The 18,501-nt window shown below is 37.6% G+C and overlaps 1 protein-coding gene across 2 annotated transcripts in view; it reads right to left on the bottom strand.

Moving 5' to 3' along the window:
• Positions 1-3,349: 3,349 nt before the first annotated feature.
• The window catches only part of SNX9 (sorting nexin 9), a 61,774-nt gene continuing 46,622 nt past the window's right edge, over positions 3,350-18,501 (bottom strand). For both annotated transcript variants that reach the window (XM_064708223.1, XM_064708222.1), the window contains exons 13-18: positions 15,960-16,037; positions 10,760-10,836; positions 9,707-9,796; positions 8,222-8,336; positions 6,719-6,810; positions 3,350-5,408 (exon numbers count right to left, since the gene is read on the bottom strand). In XM_064708223.1, coding sequence (XP_064564293.1) covers positions 5,361-5,408; positions 6,719-6,810; positions 8,222-8,336; positions 9,707-9,796; positions 10,760-10,836; positions 15,960-16,037 — 500 coding nt within the window. In that variant the 3' untranslated portion in view covers positions 3,350-5,360. The remainder of the gene's footprint in view (positions 5,409-6,718; positions 6,811-8,221; positions 8,337-9,706; positions 9,797-10,759; positions 10,837-15,959; positions 16,038-18,501) is intronic.

Below are 18,501 nucleotides of genomic sequence, written 5' to 3'. Positions count from 1 at the left end.
TAGATATTTCAGGTTCATAGTACAGCTGTGAGTGCTGATAGTATTGCAAGGGGGTGCTGTGCTTACCAAAGCCCTCACAACACTCTTATACAATGGTAAGAACATACCAGCAATGACCCCCTCCTGCCCTACAGCACATCCAGGGGCTCAGAGATGCCAGCAAAGTGAATGTAGTGCAATGTATGTCAGAAGTACAATAAATTTTGATGGGTCCAAAAAAGTCTTGATGAGCAGGCAATGCACAAGGATCATATGGGAGCAGGGAGATACTCTTCCTCCAAAACATGAAGCAGAGAAGTGAATATAATGAAATGATACATTTAATCTTTTCATTTAACAGGATTAAGAGATCAACTTTTATCTAGATTTACAAATATTACAAAGAGTTTATGTTTCTTGAACTGTGTCTGAAATGGCAATATTATTTGCAAATTATTTTACATAATTATTATTCCAAATAATTCATAGTCCTAGAAACTGCTACTACTCCTCATATGAAGGGCTATAGAATACAGCAGCTAGTAATTGAGAAACCTAAATCTTGATATAATTACAGATTGAATGAAGGCTGGTAAATATTTAGATTTGCCATTGGAAGTACTGTTATATTTAGTATCCAGTTCCATCCACAACTGTATTTGTTTTGTTTTTTTAAACAGACTAATTTTCTTCAGTTATGCTGTTATAAATGGTCACAAATAAAAGGCTTGTCTTCCAATTTATTACTGCCCTGTTTTCAACCTCTATCCTCTCCTGTGGTATCAAAAGGAAGAGAGCATGTTCTTTACAATCCTCATTCTATAAACTTCAGTCTGCTATCCCACTATTTTTGCATCTCCTGTGAGTGACTAAGCTCATTAGTCATTGAGGCATCACATAATCACACAGGTGGGTGTGGGGGGGATGCTCTGACAAGCAATTTAATTGGGACAGGTCAGTAACTAAGGTCAAATAACTAAAATACAATTAAAAAAAACCAAACCACTTAATACTGTATTCTAAAAAGTCCCCACAATCTTTTTATATTTTCTGTTATTTTAAAAATCCTACTGTTTGTGGTTCTTCTAAGATAACCTCTAACAAACCTCTTGGAGCTAGCAACTTAATAACATCTTTAGAATTACATACTTTTTAGGAAAACAGTTAATCAGATTTTGGGGTTTTTGGGAATGACATTTCACAAGACTAAAAACCACTGAAGAGTAGCAACTGTAGATTTAGATCTACTGAAATTTAATTGCAACATAAGGCAATGTGAATTAAAAGTGACCTTGAATTGAAAAATATGTGCTATGACAAGTTTATCAGCAAATATATTAAAAAAATTAATAGTTGTTGAAGATGGTAGGTATAAAAGGAAAACTAAGGGTAGCAGAAGTCTGTGGTTAACAGAAAATAATAAGTATTGCATGCAGTCTTGCTCAGCCTCAACAGAAAACTGTGACATACAAAAATGTATTTTAACAGAATATAGCCACAAGTTAGAATAAGGGAAAAACAATATTTAATAAAAATGAGAAAGCTGGCTTCAGATAGACAGGATCAGTTCAAAGAAACTAATAAATCCTATTGCAAAGCAAACAGTTTTTAAACCTGTAAATGAGAAGAACCTAGATTTCAGAAAGTTCAGCAGGAAGGCAGTAAGAATATTAGCTGGAATTTGAAGGAACACAAAAAAATTAGGATAGTTTAAGAAAATCTGGCCAATCAGGAAAGATTAAAAGGCCCAGAAGATTAAAAATAGGCAAACACATTCTTTATAAGACAAGGAAATTAAGCCAGCTTAAATACTGCAAAATCTCAAGAGTCCCAACTCATGTGCAAAGAGTCATGGGAATCAAAAAAAAGGGAAAAGAGCTAATCCAAGTTGTGACTCAGATGTTCTTTAGAACAGCATGGGTGTAACTGACATTGCCACGCGACAGAACGGGTGGATTGGTCACCAGCCAGTCAATAGATTTCTAATTCTATAAGGTTGCTTTTGTTAGGGTTGCTTAGACAGGAAAAAGGGTTTTTTCTGCTCAAGTGGTGACCTGAGGTGTTAGCATTAATTTTATCAGAAGAGTTATAGGAAAGTATGAGAACAAAAGCACTGATCAAAGACCCCCGTGCCCCTTGCCAACTACCCGGCCCCTGCTGGCACACGTCTTCATGGGAAGCCCTACAAAAAGCAGAAGCACCAGTGGCAGGACACCTGCCTAGTGAATGCTTCCCTTGCTGCTGGATTGCACTTCCTCAGCCTGTGCAGGGAGTAATTTTGGCCAGTCCAGACCGGCAGAGTGTCTGGTGCATGTCAAACTAAGCCACAGCACAAGAGATGCATCTCTTCCTTTGTGAGAGTTTTCTTTACAATGCTGTTAGTCCGAGTTCCTTCTAAGAGCCTGAACTAGACTGATTTTGGTAGCAGTAAAATTGATGTATTATTTAATTAGGATTTACAGAATCTAGTGTATGTTATGGTAGTACTTATCTTGTGACAAAACAGGAACTGCTCGGGAGTGTAAAAATTTCCATACTCATGTAAAATTAGGACTTATTGAAATGACACCACATAACAGAGTCTACTGCTGCAGTCTAATTCCATGTTGGACTGCAAACAAGAAATGCAGGTATCCTTCCTCTCTGTACAGCTACATATTATTTTAAAAAAATGGATGTAGTTGCAGTAACAGAATAAGCAATTAAAGTGTAAAATTAATCCCAAGAGCTTGGGCAGTTGATGTCTTTGATGAAGTCACTGGGCTAATGCCAGTGTTTGGCTCTCCCTGGAAGGAAAACATAAGCCAGGAAACAGTAGTAAGGCTGTGGATGCTGCAGACTAATTATTCAGCTATGACAAACAAAACACAGGAGAGCACTGCTCAAGCCTTGCACTAACTTGCTATTTCTGTTTTATGACTACATCTTTAGTGTGCACATTCTCTGTTACCCCCAACACATACAATTAAACTCTGCCACTATTCATGTCTAATTTAAAAAACAAATATCAAAGACAATCAAATTTCTATTCTGGGTCAACACCATGCTGACACAAAGCCAGGAACACACAGTAGCACTGTGCTCTACTACTTATTTGCAGTCAGGAGGGTTCCATCAGCCACGAGCGGCACTGACCTGAATAAAGAAAGCTTCCAACATATGCGTAGCCTTTGCTGGTTTGCAGTCACTAGCACTATTATACCATCCAGTTGGGATGCCTGCTTTATGGAACACACACGGATGCTTCCTCATTCCTCAGCTGGCCCATGTGTAAGCTGGTGAAAAGCTACAGGGAGGATTTGCCTCATACTACATTCACCCTGCTAAAAACCAACAGGATGGTTTAAAAAAAAAAAAAAAGATAAAATACTCTGGTGGATATACATAAATATTTATTATCAGTTTAACTTCATTTTACTAGAAATCCTTAAACAGTTTTTCTTTTTTTTTTTTTTTTTTTGCCAAAATGTTGCATCTGACACAGTTGCTACTGTCATAGCTTCCCTGCACTGGGAATGCAGAGCTTACACTTAAGATTCCAAAACAATCTATTCAAGATAAAGAGCTTTCAACTTTAGTGCATATGGAACTATTTAAGGATTGGTAAAAAGAACCCCCTTCTCCCTCCCAAATGAAGAGTCTGTTACAAAGAGATTTCATTACCAAAAAGTGAATATACAAATGCTAAAAAAATGCTGGCTTGAAAAAGTGATTTCAGAATTTACTGTACACATTGTAACAATTTATTATATAAGCTGCTTCTACATGCAAGCAGATCTTACATTTGGTGTAAAACATTTATACACATTCTTTACAATTTGTACATATTTAAATGGCTGTATCAAACAACACTGCTCTATGGAATTTTGGAAGCAAACTAAAATTGGGAGGAGAAAAAGACAAGGTTTATAAAAGGTGAACAAAACTCGTGACACTAAGAAGCATCTAGACTTAGGCCTAGTCTGGCTTGGTTTGGTTTCAGGTTATTCAGGCAGACCCAGATTTTCCTTCTAGCACAGAAAAGTAACACCAATGCAAAACAGAGTAAGGCAACTATTGAACTGGCAGAATGTACCCGTCACTTAGAATGGCTTATTGGTAAAATGCCTTTTTAGTTGGTTTTTTTTTAAACTAAAATATTTATTTTCTAGGCACATTTTAGTAGAGACTGTGTTTTGGCTTTCCTGCTTGCCTATGGCAAGAAATGAGTTACTGTACTTGGTGCCCATTCTGAACACAGTAGTGGTGGCTTTTTTTGGTTTGATTCTGTGAAAAGCCAAGGCCTCAAATGGTATTTCAGTAGTATGGAAGAGGATACTGAGTCACTTGATAAAAGCTGATGATCAAAGAACAGTTTGTGTAATAACTAATGATGTTATTCAGTACTTTTGTCACCTTTGATTTTGCATCAGAAGGCAACAAGAAGTTCACCTGAACCAACAGCACACCATACTACTACACGAAGACCTGAGCTTAGCTGGAATTTGGGGATGTCTACTAGTTGGGGTTAGATGTGGCACTGTCCCCTCTGCTGAAACACTACAAACTGTCAGAGGGGAAGCTGGCCCTGTACAGCACTGAGAAACACCAGTGCCTTATGGCATAACACTGGGGGTGTCAAAGTGCTGGTTTGGAAAACTGTTTTTCACACTTTCCTGAATGGCTCGTTCCTTGTTTGTACTTTGTCTTCTTACACAGTGCATAGTGAAAAAGTGAGCCTGACATAAGCTCTGAGGTGGTGTGCCACAAGAACAAGATTTAGTTAGAAGGAAAAAGAAGAGAGGGAAGAATGATTTATATTTACCAGAAGTCATACTGGGAGCAGGATGCCATGGCTGCATATGGGAAGCAAAACTTAAGAACAAAGCCTTCATTCAGGAGATATCACAAACATGTGCCAGGAACATACATGAATATAATTCTTCCTGGTTACTGAATTGCTGGAGAGCTCAACTGAATATAATGAGTATTAGGTAATTTTCTTAAGTTTGTCTGTTTTCCCATTAAAAAAAAAAAGCTACAAATGTGTCACTCTGGTGTTGATGCAGAGTTTTTGGAATAACATCTGATAGACAAGTCTTTGTGAAGTCCATGGCAACATATCAGTTTGATAATTTAGATCCCTATAAGTGACAGCATTACCCACCTGTTTTTATTTAAATAATGATATAAATGGGAGAGCTTTCAAGACAGGAGAGCCTTACTGTATGATTTAGACTGATAAAGTAAAATTTGAAATAATACTTTTTAACAACTGATTCTTGTTGGTTTGGGGTTTTTTAGGATTTTTTTTGCAAAGGCTAACAAGTTTTTATTAGCATTGCCCCCACAACAGAAAAGCACTTTGGAGTTGTTCTGTATTGTTGAATACTCCTTATTCTCTACATCACAGGAAAGCGGCTGAGTGCCTGCCTCAGCTTCTGTGCAATCTGAAACAAAGAAACAGAAGATATTTAATGTGTAGTTGCTTTACACTGTGCAGGAATATGATTGCAGACTAACAAATTAGGTGTTCCCTCATATGATGAAAAACTGCAGGCATTACTGCAGGTTTTGTGTATGCAGGACTCTCAAAACATTCCATTACATACACTTTCTGCCTTGTTAATTTGGTACTTTCACTGCTTCAGTTGTGTTGGAGAAAGCATTGTAGGCAGGGCTGTTATTCTGCCTGTCTAGCACTGCACTGCACCAGAGAGCTACAGGAACAAAGCCAGATTTTCCAGGAAACCCACTTCCCTGTTGAAGCAAGGCTGAAACATCAAAACAGAGTCCTGTGCACTCCCCACAGTTCTCATGGTAGCCATGACCCCACACATGAATATGTACTGAGGGAGAGAGCATTGGTAGAAGAAAACTGGTGAGGCTGCAACCAGAAGAATTGAAATAGACTGGAAAAGAGGCTGAATGATGGTAAGGGGCAACCTAAGCCTAACCCCACCAGATGTTTCAAGAAAAGTAAGCAAAGTGACCTGATGGGGGACCTACAGTTGTCACCCACTGAAGATACCTCTTAAGTCCACTGGCAACTTTTATGGCTGTGAAGGGGCACCAGTTACTCATGAGACTCCTTTTAGTGATAGAAGTCAGGCTGCAGCACATTCAAATTCAAATGTTTTATCAGCATATCACATTAGAAAGCTTGTCCTTGGTTTATTTTTTAAAAATCACAAAGGATACATGTATTAGAACATTGTCAAATGAGAACTACAGTGGTAGGGAGAGTGCTCAGATTTAAAATATTTAATGTCACCTGAAACTTTCCTGTCCCTCCTGCCCCACACTTGTCTATATCAGGCTTTAAATCGCAAAAGCTTCCCTTCTCACTCCCATCCTATGGGAGGAAAGTTTTGTTGAAATGTTTTATTGTTCTGTTCAGTGCAGCAGAAGGCCTGTAAGCAGGCCTTGCTTACTACACATTGGAGAACAAAAATTCTTTGTAACCCTAGTACCGGCATTGGGGGGAAGAAAAGAGTCAAGCTATCAACAATGTGGTTTCTGAACAGTGGTTCTTAGTTCTCCTGGGTTAATTGTAACAATCATGTACATAAGACAGTATCTATAGGAAAATATTTTAACTCATTCTTTCAGTTCTCGGTTTTTTTGACAATTCCTTTTACAAATTTTTGTACAATTCTTCAAATATGTGCTCTGTGGGAGCATGGATTAAAGGCTGCATTTCCTATAAAGCAGCAGCACAGTACATGCCCAGGCAGCAGTGCTGAAGCCCCATCCTTACCGTTTCGTAGAACTGCGCCTGCTGCTCCAGATAGAGACGAATGACGCTGTTGTAGTCATAGATCCGGTTACTGTGGAAGTGATTCATCTCAGCTGCAAGCAGACCCAGGAGACAAATTATTTAACAGAGGCATTTATAATTAGGAACAGTTTCACTCAGTTCAAGTTAGTTACTCTGCAGCAAGCTCAGTGTCCAGCCCTGCCAGCAGGGGAGGACTGTTCTCATGCTTCCACAACCTGTTCTGCTTGCAGCACTCAAGTTATAGTGGAATTGTTTGTCAGATTGCTAGGGGGTCAATTACACACCAACCTGGGTGCTTCCTGGACAAAGCCAGGTTCTTGTATTACGATACTCAGGTGCAAAAAGATTCAATAAAAAATACGAGCAGGACTTTCTTCTGCTGAGGTAACCGTTCCTTCCTGAAGGCTTTCCAATAAAATTTTGGCTTGGACATTCAGATTTCCAAGGGTATAGATATCAAATTGTAAGCCAACAGCTTACAGTAAATACTTAGCTCAACACAAAAGATACAGCCAGTAGCGTGTGACTCCTTGACTTACGGTGTTTCAATAGATACCTGAGAAACAGCATTACTGAATCTGTAACACCTTACATCAATTTCTACATCTCAGATCACAGCTTATGGCTGAAAGAAGTTTTAAAATATATTTTGGGATATCGATGGAGGGAGAAGAAATATGCTACATTGTAAAAGTCATCCTAGAGGTCTCTTCCACAATTACCACACATAAAACACAATCCTCTTGCGTCACTGTTACTAAGAGGAAGGAGATGAGGAGTTTTCTTAGGAGATGAGGTTGTCTCTAAAATCAATTCTGTGTGCTGCTCTGACTTCGTCACATAATATATTGAGTACTCTTGTCTTTAAATCATCCAAAATTGATGCAACCCCCTCAGTAATGAGTAATCTCATTGAAGTCAGTAACAGGATGCACTTAATGGCTTGATATCCTGCAGGATTGAGCCCTGACTACTCACTTCCCCAGTTTTTCTAGTGCAGTGTGCTGCACCTTATATTTACAACACCTCTAACCTAAAGAGGAAAAAGATAAATCCAGGAAATAAAGATCTTATCAAAAAGAACATGAATCTCAGCTGGGAGATGGATTATGTCTGACTAAACTAAAGGTCAGAAAAACACTTCTGCTAATGATGACCTGCTTCTTGCACCAGAGTACATGCTTTTATTTGAGACATTACTTTCAAATCAAAGAATCAGTCTGGGGAAGCTGTTTTGGAGTTTTTAAACTGCATTTTCAAAATATGTGTCTTTTGCAATAGCAATGTGAGATTTAAAAAAAAAGGGAGAGGCAAAATAACTGCAATTTAGAAAAATCTAAGCAGGTCACAAAAAAGCCCCCACAAATAACTCATGCCCAGGTTTTATTCCTGGTAGCAAAAGATTTTCTTTCAAAGTATGCTGCTTAACAGAAGTCTTTCAGAGGTCTACAACACTGCCATTTAGCTCAAAATTTGGTTTACCTTGTAGTGCATAAGCCATGGTGCTCACACGTTTCACCATGTTCTGTTTGTCTTGTGGCGTTATTTTACTGGTTGCAACTAACTTGTCACTTTCCTTCACTCGTTCTATTGCTCCCTGGAGAAACCAAATGCAGAAAGGTTAAAAGAGTACTCAACTTAGGGGTGTTCATAGACATCTAAAATGCGACTAGCTACATTTTGAGTTTGCATTCAGTACGCATATGTACACAAAATGATCAATTCTGCCTTCTCACATTTTCAACCAAAGTTTGTCATTTCACTTTACTGATCCCAAGAGTCCTTGCAAAAAGTGACTTCCAGCATAGGCATGATCAGACTCATCAGCAAAATGAGTTTGGTACAGGCAGTAATGCACAAGAATATATACAAAAAGGACAAATGGACCAAGTTTCAAATTACAGATTACCAATGTAACTGACATCCAAAAGCTTGTAGAACCATCTCTGCACATTTTACAAGAGAAGGCAACGTAACACTGTTTTTCAAGAGACTACAACTCAATGCAATGTATAGCCATTGATTCAGGAAAATTCTCGAGTCACACAGATAACAAGCATAAAAAGATATGCCTCCCCTACACAATGTATTTGTGCCAAACAACATGCAAGAGAATCTATTTACATATCTCTTGGCAGTAGGCTTATGTTTCAAGTTTTAAAAACATTTCTTCTCCTTTTATGTTATTTCCCCCCAATGATTCGGTGGGATGAAGGACTGCAAACGTCCTGAAAAAAGAATACACATAACTGATATGCTTTTCTTTGTTGCTCTTAGAAGTATATTCTTATGTTCTTGTTTTATACATTTAACGCTTCAAGTGATCAAAAAACCCCAACCTCACATATTTGTGCACATGTTTTAATACTTCACAATATTTAGTTTCCTTAAATACATTGCAGCAGACCATAAGGAAAACTCTAATACAAAACAGAATATCCAAAACTATACACCGTGGCTTTTGTATTACAGAGAACAAAATGGTTGGGTTTTGTTGCTGGTATTTTGTTTGGTTTTTTCCCCCCCAGAAATGTTAGAGCTGATCTCTGGGTTTTGATATTAAAGAAACTTCAATGCAGTGCATGATTATTTATCACATATCAGCAAGCCAGCCACACAAGTGTACACAAGTTTTCCTACAATACTCATATGGTTTTATTATCAACTATCACATAAGGCTCAAATATTACAAATTTACACTACTGCTATTCACCCCACTGGGACATGAAGTCAACCTGAAGAAAATCATGCTCTACTATGGCAGAAAGTCATGATATTATTGAGAGAAATTCTAGTTTTCCTTCCCTCTAAGTACGTCTTATTTTAAAAATCAACATGCCAGTTTCGCAGAACTTGCAGTGTTTCAGCAGCAGGGGCCAGGCTGCTACACAAATGCAAGGTACCATACCACCCCTTCTGCTTGTGTCCCCACTGCCCAGCCCTTAAAAAGAAAGGCTCATCACATACCTTATGAGCTGCTATGATGTCGGGGAAGCAACCAAGAAATCCCTTATATTCATGATTTGTTTCCATCAAAAAGTGAAGATCTTTCTTTGGCTAATAAACAAAGCATACATGTAAGTAAAAGTATCTGTGCAAATTAACATCATAGAAAAGAAACTATGATGCCAAGAGAGGGCAAAGGGGAAAAAAGGTAATGAAACAATCAAGAAAAACCAAACCAAAATATTAATTGTTTATGCAAGTTTTTAATATATGAAAAGGGTTTTTTAAAAAAGATAAGCTTTTTAGAGTAAGGCACTGAGCATAATTGTGCAGATGCCTCTGTTCTTTTAACACTAGCTCATGAAGTGATGGGGTTTTGCCTTTTCACCCAAGAAGAGTTTCCAGAGCAGTCTCTCATTACATATACAAATATGTACATGCACAGGTGCATCTCCTTAGGTGTCAAAGTGGAAAGGTGTCTTAAGAAATTTCAGACTCGGCCTTGAAGATAAAGAGGATCTGCATTTTGGAGACTTTAAGCATAACATGTTAAACATCAATGTATGTCTTGAATACCAATCAAGGTTTATTTAAGCCAGATTTTTACTGAAGCAGGCAACTGCATGTAAAGGCAATGGAGCAGGTTCAGTATACAGGTACTCCCCCACATGGAGCAACAGCAAAATCTGGATCCTGTAGACATTTGGGGAATGCAGAGGGAAGGCAGAAACTCTGTCCTTGATTAAATACCATTCTTTTGTATCAGTAATGAAGACAGTTCACAGACAACAAAAAATGAACACATTTAAAGACCAAACAATCATTTTAGTATTTAAGAAACCAGAATGTGGGCTTTCTGACCAACAGAAATGCCCTCTTATCACATTCCCCCTGACCTGACACAGAACAGAAAAGAAGATGATAATGCATTTCAAAGTGTTAATAGCAATTTAATTGGTCTATAGCACTAGCAGCTATATTTTAATCAAAGAGGAAAAAAGAAAAGTCAGAAGAAGTCCAAATAGGTGATATGTTTGTATACACATTGTGCCATTGCATTGGTAATACTCCTACCTGATCTGCTACAAGACTGGCAATTTCTTCATAAGTTTTCCCTGCTTCTGTTATTGCTCCATTGAGATCAGATTCTCCTAGAAGTAAACATCAGTGTTCAAATTACAGTAGGTCAGTTACAACAAGAAACTTGCCTTGATTCAAGGCAAATTTATAAAATAGCCTATTTACAATAATAAATGGCTAGCCATCCTTTTATAACCAGCAGAAACAAAGAATTTTTTAAAACATTAAAGGAGGAAAACTAACGATCTTGTAGAAAATCATTGTTCTACCACAGTACTAGCACTACTTGCTTCCACATTTAATTATTTTATGCAGTTTAAATACACAGGTATTCCTCCACATGGGGCAACAGGAGGTCTACCAGGATGGAAAGGATGGAAGAATGAGGGTTACTGACAAAGCTGATGTGCTACTACCCCTGAGCTCTCTGACAGTCCTGGACCATAACTGTTCAACGGTCAGAGAAGCAAAAGGAGGCTCAAGTAACTTTTTTCCTGGACACCAAGACTTCTGATCTTTTAGGGAACTCTTAGACAATATTTTCAAGCCCTCTAAAAATCACTGGTTTTCAGAGTGAGTTTCTAACTTTCATCCTCATATGAAGCGGATCAAAGGACCCTACAATCTATGCTTAACAATACAAACATCACCATAAATCCTAAGCTAGACAACAGCACAAGCACTCATAACACTGTATTACTAACAGGACAGGCTACGTGGGACAAAGATGGAAACAAGCCTTACATTCTTGTATGTTTCATGCAACTTCACCTTCCCATCCATGTTAGCTTGTCCAAAGCACGTAGTCAACAGTACAGAAAGCAAATTGAGGTAGAGAGTAGAGAGGCGAAGGTAGAGTTTGCAGATATCAAACTTCAGTTTAAGAAAAAAAGTTTTCTTATGCTTTCAGACATGTCTTGATATTAGGCAGTGGTTAGTCTTTTATGAACTTTTTGATTTTATTCTACAGATATTAACCTGTGACTTAATTGAAAAGCACCACAGATTTCATTAATGATTAATCTGAGCATTAAAGTATCTTGTTTTACTACAACATATGGTCTAATCTGCATTTTAGCATCTCCTTAAGGAAACAAGGTAATGACTGAATGTTGCTTCAGTTCTATCAATAGATTCTTACTTTCCATTAATTGGTTTCATAAAGTCAAAAAGCTTTGAGGCAAAGTGACCAATCCTAAGAACTAATGAGTCCAGTAACACAAACACTGCTAAACAAATAACTATTTTTTTATTTGGGCCTGTTAGGATAAAATAAAAATAAAGCCACCAAGACTAATTCCCATTGTGAGACTCAAGAGGTACACAATTCATTACATATCTTCACCTTTTTGTAAAACAATAAAAAAAACTGGAAGGTGATTAATTTTATTATTTCAGGCTTAAGGCTTAAGTATTTTCAGTATTTCAGAATTCTTTTGTCTGCTCAGAAGTAACATTGAAGTAAGTGCTGCTTAGGCAACTGACTCCTAGATTTTGGGATAAAACAAGGTGTGGCTTCAGAGTTAGAAGCCACATTGCTCTAGATGTTTGCTGTTCATTTTATAATGCCATGAAATATGGCAACTTTCCATATCTGACCAAAAAAAAAGAGAGGAAGAATATGTATGTATATTTAAGTTGAACAACAAAATCCTCCCCTTCTGTACTCACTCAAGGAAAACCTTCATAGATCAGAGCTTCAAAGGATCTAGACAAACCCTCCCAAAACCAATAATCTTTAATTTTTAGCATTCTCAGCTTCTGAACCAATGCAAAGCTGGGAATTGCCTTCCTAACTCAGTCTGTGAAAGCTGAGTTGGGTCCCAGTGCAAGGATACATCAGGATGTCAAGGGTCCATTAATTAATGGAGTAGCAGAAAGCCCCACATGTTGCTAACAAAATATTTATAACAAAATTATGTTTAGTTTGAGTACATATATCCCCACAAGAAACAGAGGGGGCCTAAAAGCATTGACTGAAGGTAACTATAAAAAGAGCATTAAAATGGAATTAATATTCCACAGGTATTTCAACCCAACCACAAGGAGAAACAGGTATTTTCATTGATTTATAGTCTTCATACTGTCACAAGGAGATTAAGAAAGACGTAAAACTATGAGGAGCCTTTTGGAGATGTTTCATAGAACATCTCTTAGCAGTCCAGGTGCTTGGTAAATGCCAGTGATGATTATTTCAGAAGGAATACAGCAGACATATTGGGGGAACTAGTACTCCAAGTCTTGACTGGGACAGACAAATTTTTTTTGTCAAGAAGTATTTTTGTTTTCTTTTCTTTCAAAGTACATTTTAATATAATTCAGTAGGAAAAATCACAAAATTTGATTTACTAGCAGCAAATGCAGCAAAGCTTTTCTTGATAAGTACACCTCAACCTGATAAGTTCAGCACACAAGCAGCTTGTAAAGCAGGATCTGCCTGTTGCTAGCTGACAGCATAGCGAAACTTGTGTGTAACTGCCTAACAGAATTCCTGAGGGGTGAGGTAGGATTAGGAGAGTTTACTATGGTTGAATGGCATACCAGTCATTCACATTTTCTTAATATAGGAGAAAGACTCCTCCAGATTTGGTGCCGCAAAAGAGAAGCCATGCTATTTAAGGCTGTATTAACCTCAGAGTATTCTGTGACACAGTAGCATAGGCAACACATTGCCAGGCTGCAGGACACTTCCAGGCATGTTCTGGTACTGTCCAATATGCATTTTTGGACCTGGATCATGCTTGCAAAGTGCACATTCTTGGAACCAACTGGACAGTACATAAACCCATAGCCAAGTTAAATCAGAACTTCTCAGTGTCCTTAAGAGTTTTAAAGGTACCCTTGCCTCTGCAAATACTGGGGACAGATCCCTAACACACTGGGGCTGACAATAAATAGATAAGGCTCATTCTGTAGCACGAGGAAACGAGCTAGAGTCAGATTAACAAGTGTATCTTGGATGGTGCAATCTTGAATATTTTAGGCTGGAAATTAGAAGAGAAGGCAGAAGACATCACTACACATAAAGCTTTGCAGAGCAAGGCATCACTGATGAAAGCGGTACAGGCAATAGATACATCTCATCCTGACTATGCAAATGAACAATTAACAGTAAATGCAGTATGTCAGAAGTCAGCTACCAGTATCTAGAAATGTTTCTGTCATCAATTATGTCATTGCAATCATCAGTGGCCTACATGCTGAAACTTTCAGAACGCTAGTATTACAAGAAATCTAAAAAATCAACCCAACCAAATTAAAAAAAAGCAAAGGATGAAGAGATTCAGCTCCCAACAGAAACTGAACTGCGTGTCCTTAAGCATGGCTGAATAAGTAATTCCTCTTTACTGACAGTCCAGAAAAATCATACATCACACTCAACTTAGCTACTATTTCTTCATTGGAAGCAATGTGCCCTCTTTTATATACTGACACCTGGAAAGCTGTGCCCTATTCAGTTTAAATCCAGGTGCTTACATCTCTTGCAGAGACTCTGCTTAATCCATAGACCTGTACCTGATGGAATGATCAGGTGAATCCATATATGAGCAGCAGGCAGGGCAGTGAGAGAAGCAGTGGTGAAGCCATTTAAAGCCACATCTACATCTTACTTGCTCTCTCTTCTTGGGAACTCAAATTAAAAAGCAAAGAATCCCATATATTATTCATTTGGAAATAATACAAGGGCACAAGTTATTGAAAAAAGCAAAACATGGAATCAAGGCAAAGGCATCTGTAGTAAGGGTACTTTTCTCAACCAGATACAGGTGCAACCAGCTATGACTGGGCAAAAAGCAAAGACAGACATGCCTGCCTTTTTCCCAAACTATCATGGGATCAATTTTTTCATACCAATCAAAGATGCTGGAAATCAAATCAAAGCTTTCTTTTCTAAGGCTGATCTGCAATTTTGTATCCTAGCTTTATATAGGGAATATATAGGGAATATATAGGGACTATAACATACAGTTTTCCCTTTACCCTGCAAAAGAATGTGCTAGAACCCAAGTAATTTTCAATTCTCTCTCAAGACTTCTTGCTATGGATTTTATCCAGGCAGGATTTACAGTTTTCTAACCCATGCTAAGAATACATAACCATGCAAATCCCCTATTTCAGTCTCACATCCAAAAGTGACTTTGAAGCAATTTGCTGTGCTCAATTCTAACTAAGCAGTCATCCTGTTGCAGTACAGGATGCAGATGAGGAAAAGCTATGGGCACAATGCCTGTTTCCAAAACTTCCAGCAGCAGAGAAATCTGTGTTTCAGGTGGTTGCTTTTTAGTACATCATTTATGGGGCAAAATGTTTTAAGATTATAAAACAAGATATAGATGAGTAAGTACTGGTCAACTAAAACTTCTAAGATTGTTTCTAAGGACACATTTCAGGAAGCTTCTATACTATAGCATTTAAGGTTTTAGAATACACTAATTTTGCTTTCAAGTATAAAAAGAAAAAAAACCAAAACCTCAAACACCTTTGAAAGGAGAATCTCAGGGAAAACTGACTCAACAGGCACCCTCTATCTATGAGGAAATATTTTCCAGTTGTCTGGAAAACATCAATAGAGCTTAACATCTTTTAAATTTGGTCTAAAGATGACATTTTAGGAAAACTTTGAGCAATTGATGCCCTTCTTTTCCCTCCCTCATACCTAACAGGACAGGCTCTTTTTTAGGGCTCTTGAAGGAGAAGCAAAGGTGAAGGACAAGAAAAGGCTGCAATAGCCAACCCTACAGAAAAGGCTACAGTAGCCAGCCCACATAATGGATTATAAAACATTGTAGTAAGTCTTCCATCTATGTGTGGAGTTGTTGTATCATGAAGTCACACAATAGTTCTGTGACAGCTGTTTTCATTTTTCTCTGCTTTCCCTTGATATCACAAACATGCTCCAGCATGTTTGGTCAGTTAGCTCAGAGACCAGATTATATATTAAGAGATCAAACTAAACTCTTCCATCACCACCAACCCACCACAAGATTATACAGTGAGAGAAGACAAGATTGCAGACTAGAACATAAAACCCCCATAACATACACAAAAGAAAGGTTTTAGAATTTTTTCCAGAACCCTGTTTGACATCTAAACTTCAAAGAGGAAAGCATTAAGATCTTCAGAAAAAGAAATGTAACATGATGTAATTAAATACCTCTTTTTAAGCAAAGTACAAATGAATCTATAGAAGTACCTTGGTATCCACTAGTGCTGAAGACCAGTGCCAGGCTCTGCAATGCTTTTCCTATCTTCTGGTATTCCTTGGGTAGTGCTGAAAGTGGGAAAAGGAGGAAGAAAAGAGGGGAAACAAAAGCAAAAAACCGACATGGGTAAGTGAGACTAAATCTGCAGCATTTCCAAAACTTGATGAAGCAGATGTCAAAACCAACTACGTTTTACATTTTCTTTAGTGACACATTTACAATCCTATTCTTTACCCCCTCCCCTGCTACACATGCTCCAAAACTGGATAAAGCAATTGCAATCTGAATTCTTTAAAGGTACAAACAGTTGGGGAAACAGTGTGTGAATGCTATTTCTAAAAAAAATGAAAGCTCATTGCATTTCTAGCTCAATCCCCCCATGCATACAGTGAGATTTTTTTCCCCCTCCCCCTCATGGGGGAAGAAGAGGGGAAGTGCTCCAGTGTGATATCAAGAATAGGTGTCATTAATATTTTAAGAGAGGAGATTGTTATACAGACCCATAATACCTAAACTCTCCACAAATCATGAATTTTGTATTTAAAGGCACTAAAACCAAGATTATCTAGATATAAAAATTATGCAAGTATCTGAATAATAAAATTGTTTTTTACAATCTATTTATTGAATATGCATGCATAAATTACTCCATCACAATTACATCAATCAGCTGTGATTTATGAGTGCATTCATTATTAACACTTTGAACAACACCACTCCAGAGGCCTAAAAAGCAATCTGAAAAGCAAAAGCAATTTTTTATATGCTGCCTATGCTAGCAGAAAAAAACCCCAAGTAGGTATGGGTTTTATCAAATATTTGTATTCAGGGGGTACACAGCTCAGGCAATATAGAAGGTTTTTAGCTGTTCAAGCATCCCACAGTATCTGATTTTTACAGAAGAACACCTTTGTGTAGTATAAAAATCTACCACAAACTCCCCAAATCAACCTCCCACCCCAACTGCCTAATTTTATTGATTCCCTTTGATCAAGCTCTTCTCCAGAAGTCAGACTGTTTACAATAACTGGTCTGTCTTACACTCTGAGTACAATTTAGAGCACTAGAGTTCTGTTATCAGCCATTACACTGATACTGAATCTCCAGTGGAAACTTTAGTGAAGAATCTTTGGTTTATTTTCACATGTATTTAAGAAGTTTCCACTGTCAGTGATTTTAAATCTCACTGAATGGAAGGCATGTAAGTATGGCTCAGTGAGTGCCAAAAATACTTCTGATTAACAGTCAAGTCTAGAGCTGACAGGGAACTTAAAACGTAAGAGACTACTAAAATTTTGCATGTTCCAGTTTACCAGTCTTTTTTTTTTTTTTATTCAGTATGAATGTCTGGAAAATTAAAAGTTTAAAAAAACCCTTAAAATTTTAAGATTTTAAAAAACACAATCACAACTGTATTGCTGCATGTATGCTAACTAATTAAAAGTTGTAAGTATTAGAAGAGTCATTTGGTATCTAAAGCACTAGTGTTGTAAGTTCAGGAAGAGTTTGGCAGTTAAAAAAATACTGAATTTCTAGCGTAAGCACAAGTCACAGCCAGCCCTTGGTTTGATCATTGCTTCTGTACCTGGAAAGCAATGCTGTTTTTCTAGTCTCATCTGAGGAACCTTATTCCTTCCCCTGTTCTCCACTTTCCCCTCAGTATAATTTGCTAATGAAGCAAGATCTGTACTATGTTAGAGCTCTGTCATGTGTTAGACTATTTTTGTCCAGCAGGAAGGTCAGTGGTGTGTAGAAGGAAACCCTTTCTTCAAAGTTGAGAAATGTAAATAATTTAAAGTTAACAACCTATAGATACTAACGTCTAATGTAATCACTCCCATGAGAGATGGAACTTCTACGCTTGCCATCCTCTCTGGTCAGCCCCAAATATTTAGCTGTAGTGTTTGATTAGATATACTTTAAGTTCTGTGAACAATGTTTTGGGTTTTTTTGTGGGAGTTTAAAGGAGTATAAAAAAATTAGGGTGATTCAAGGAGATTTATGTGATAGGTCTTTGGTTGCCAGACACTACAGCCTGCCCTGAAGTGTTTCTTATTATGATCCTCAGCTGTAGTACCTGCTTCCTTTCAATAGCTGCCTTGTGGTGGCCACAAACACTGAACACTGCTGTGGACTAGGAAATTAGAGCCCAGGCAGAGTCATAGGGACTTGGTGTGAAGTTCTGCAACCCTAAATATCTGTGGGAAGGAAGAGACAAGATAGGAAAAAAAAAAGAATTGGGCTAAAGATTAAGTTAGAATCAAGTTGGTTTTTCTTTTCTTTTTCTCTTAAACTCATTTCATCTTTAAATCACTCCTCCTAGCATGCAAGGATCCTAAATAAGGGGTTAATAAGATGCAATTATTTGAAAGTATGATTTCATCAAATAAACAGGTCTATTTTGCCCATGTCACTAAAATTCAAATAAATGACCAATATATGAGAACAGGTCCAACAAGGGCATTAGCTGCATTACTAGAATTATTTACCTTTAAGTATTTTTAAACCTACGGGCAGGGAACAGATATTTCT

The sequence above is a fragment of the Zonotrichia leucophrys genome, chromosome 3 (assembly GCF_028769735.1).
Source record: "Zonotrichia leucophrys gambelii isolate GWCS_2022_RI chromosome 3, RI_Zleu_2.0, whole genome shotgun sequence".
NCBI lineage: Eukaryota > Metazoa > Chordata > Aves > Passeriformes > Passerellidae > Zonotrichia > Zonotrichia leucophrys.
This window is presented reverse-complemented; position numbering and strand designations above follow the sequence as displayed.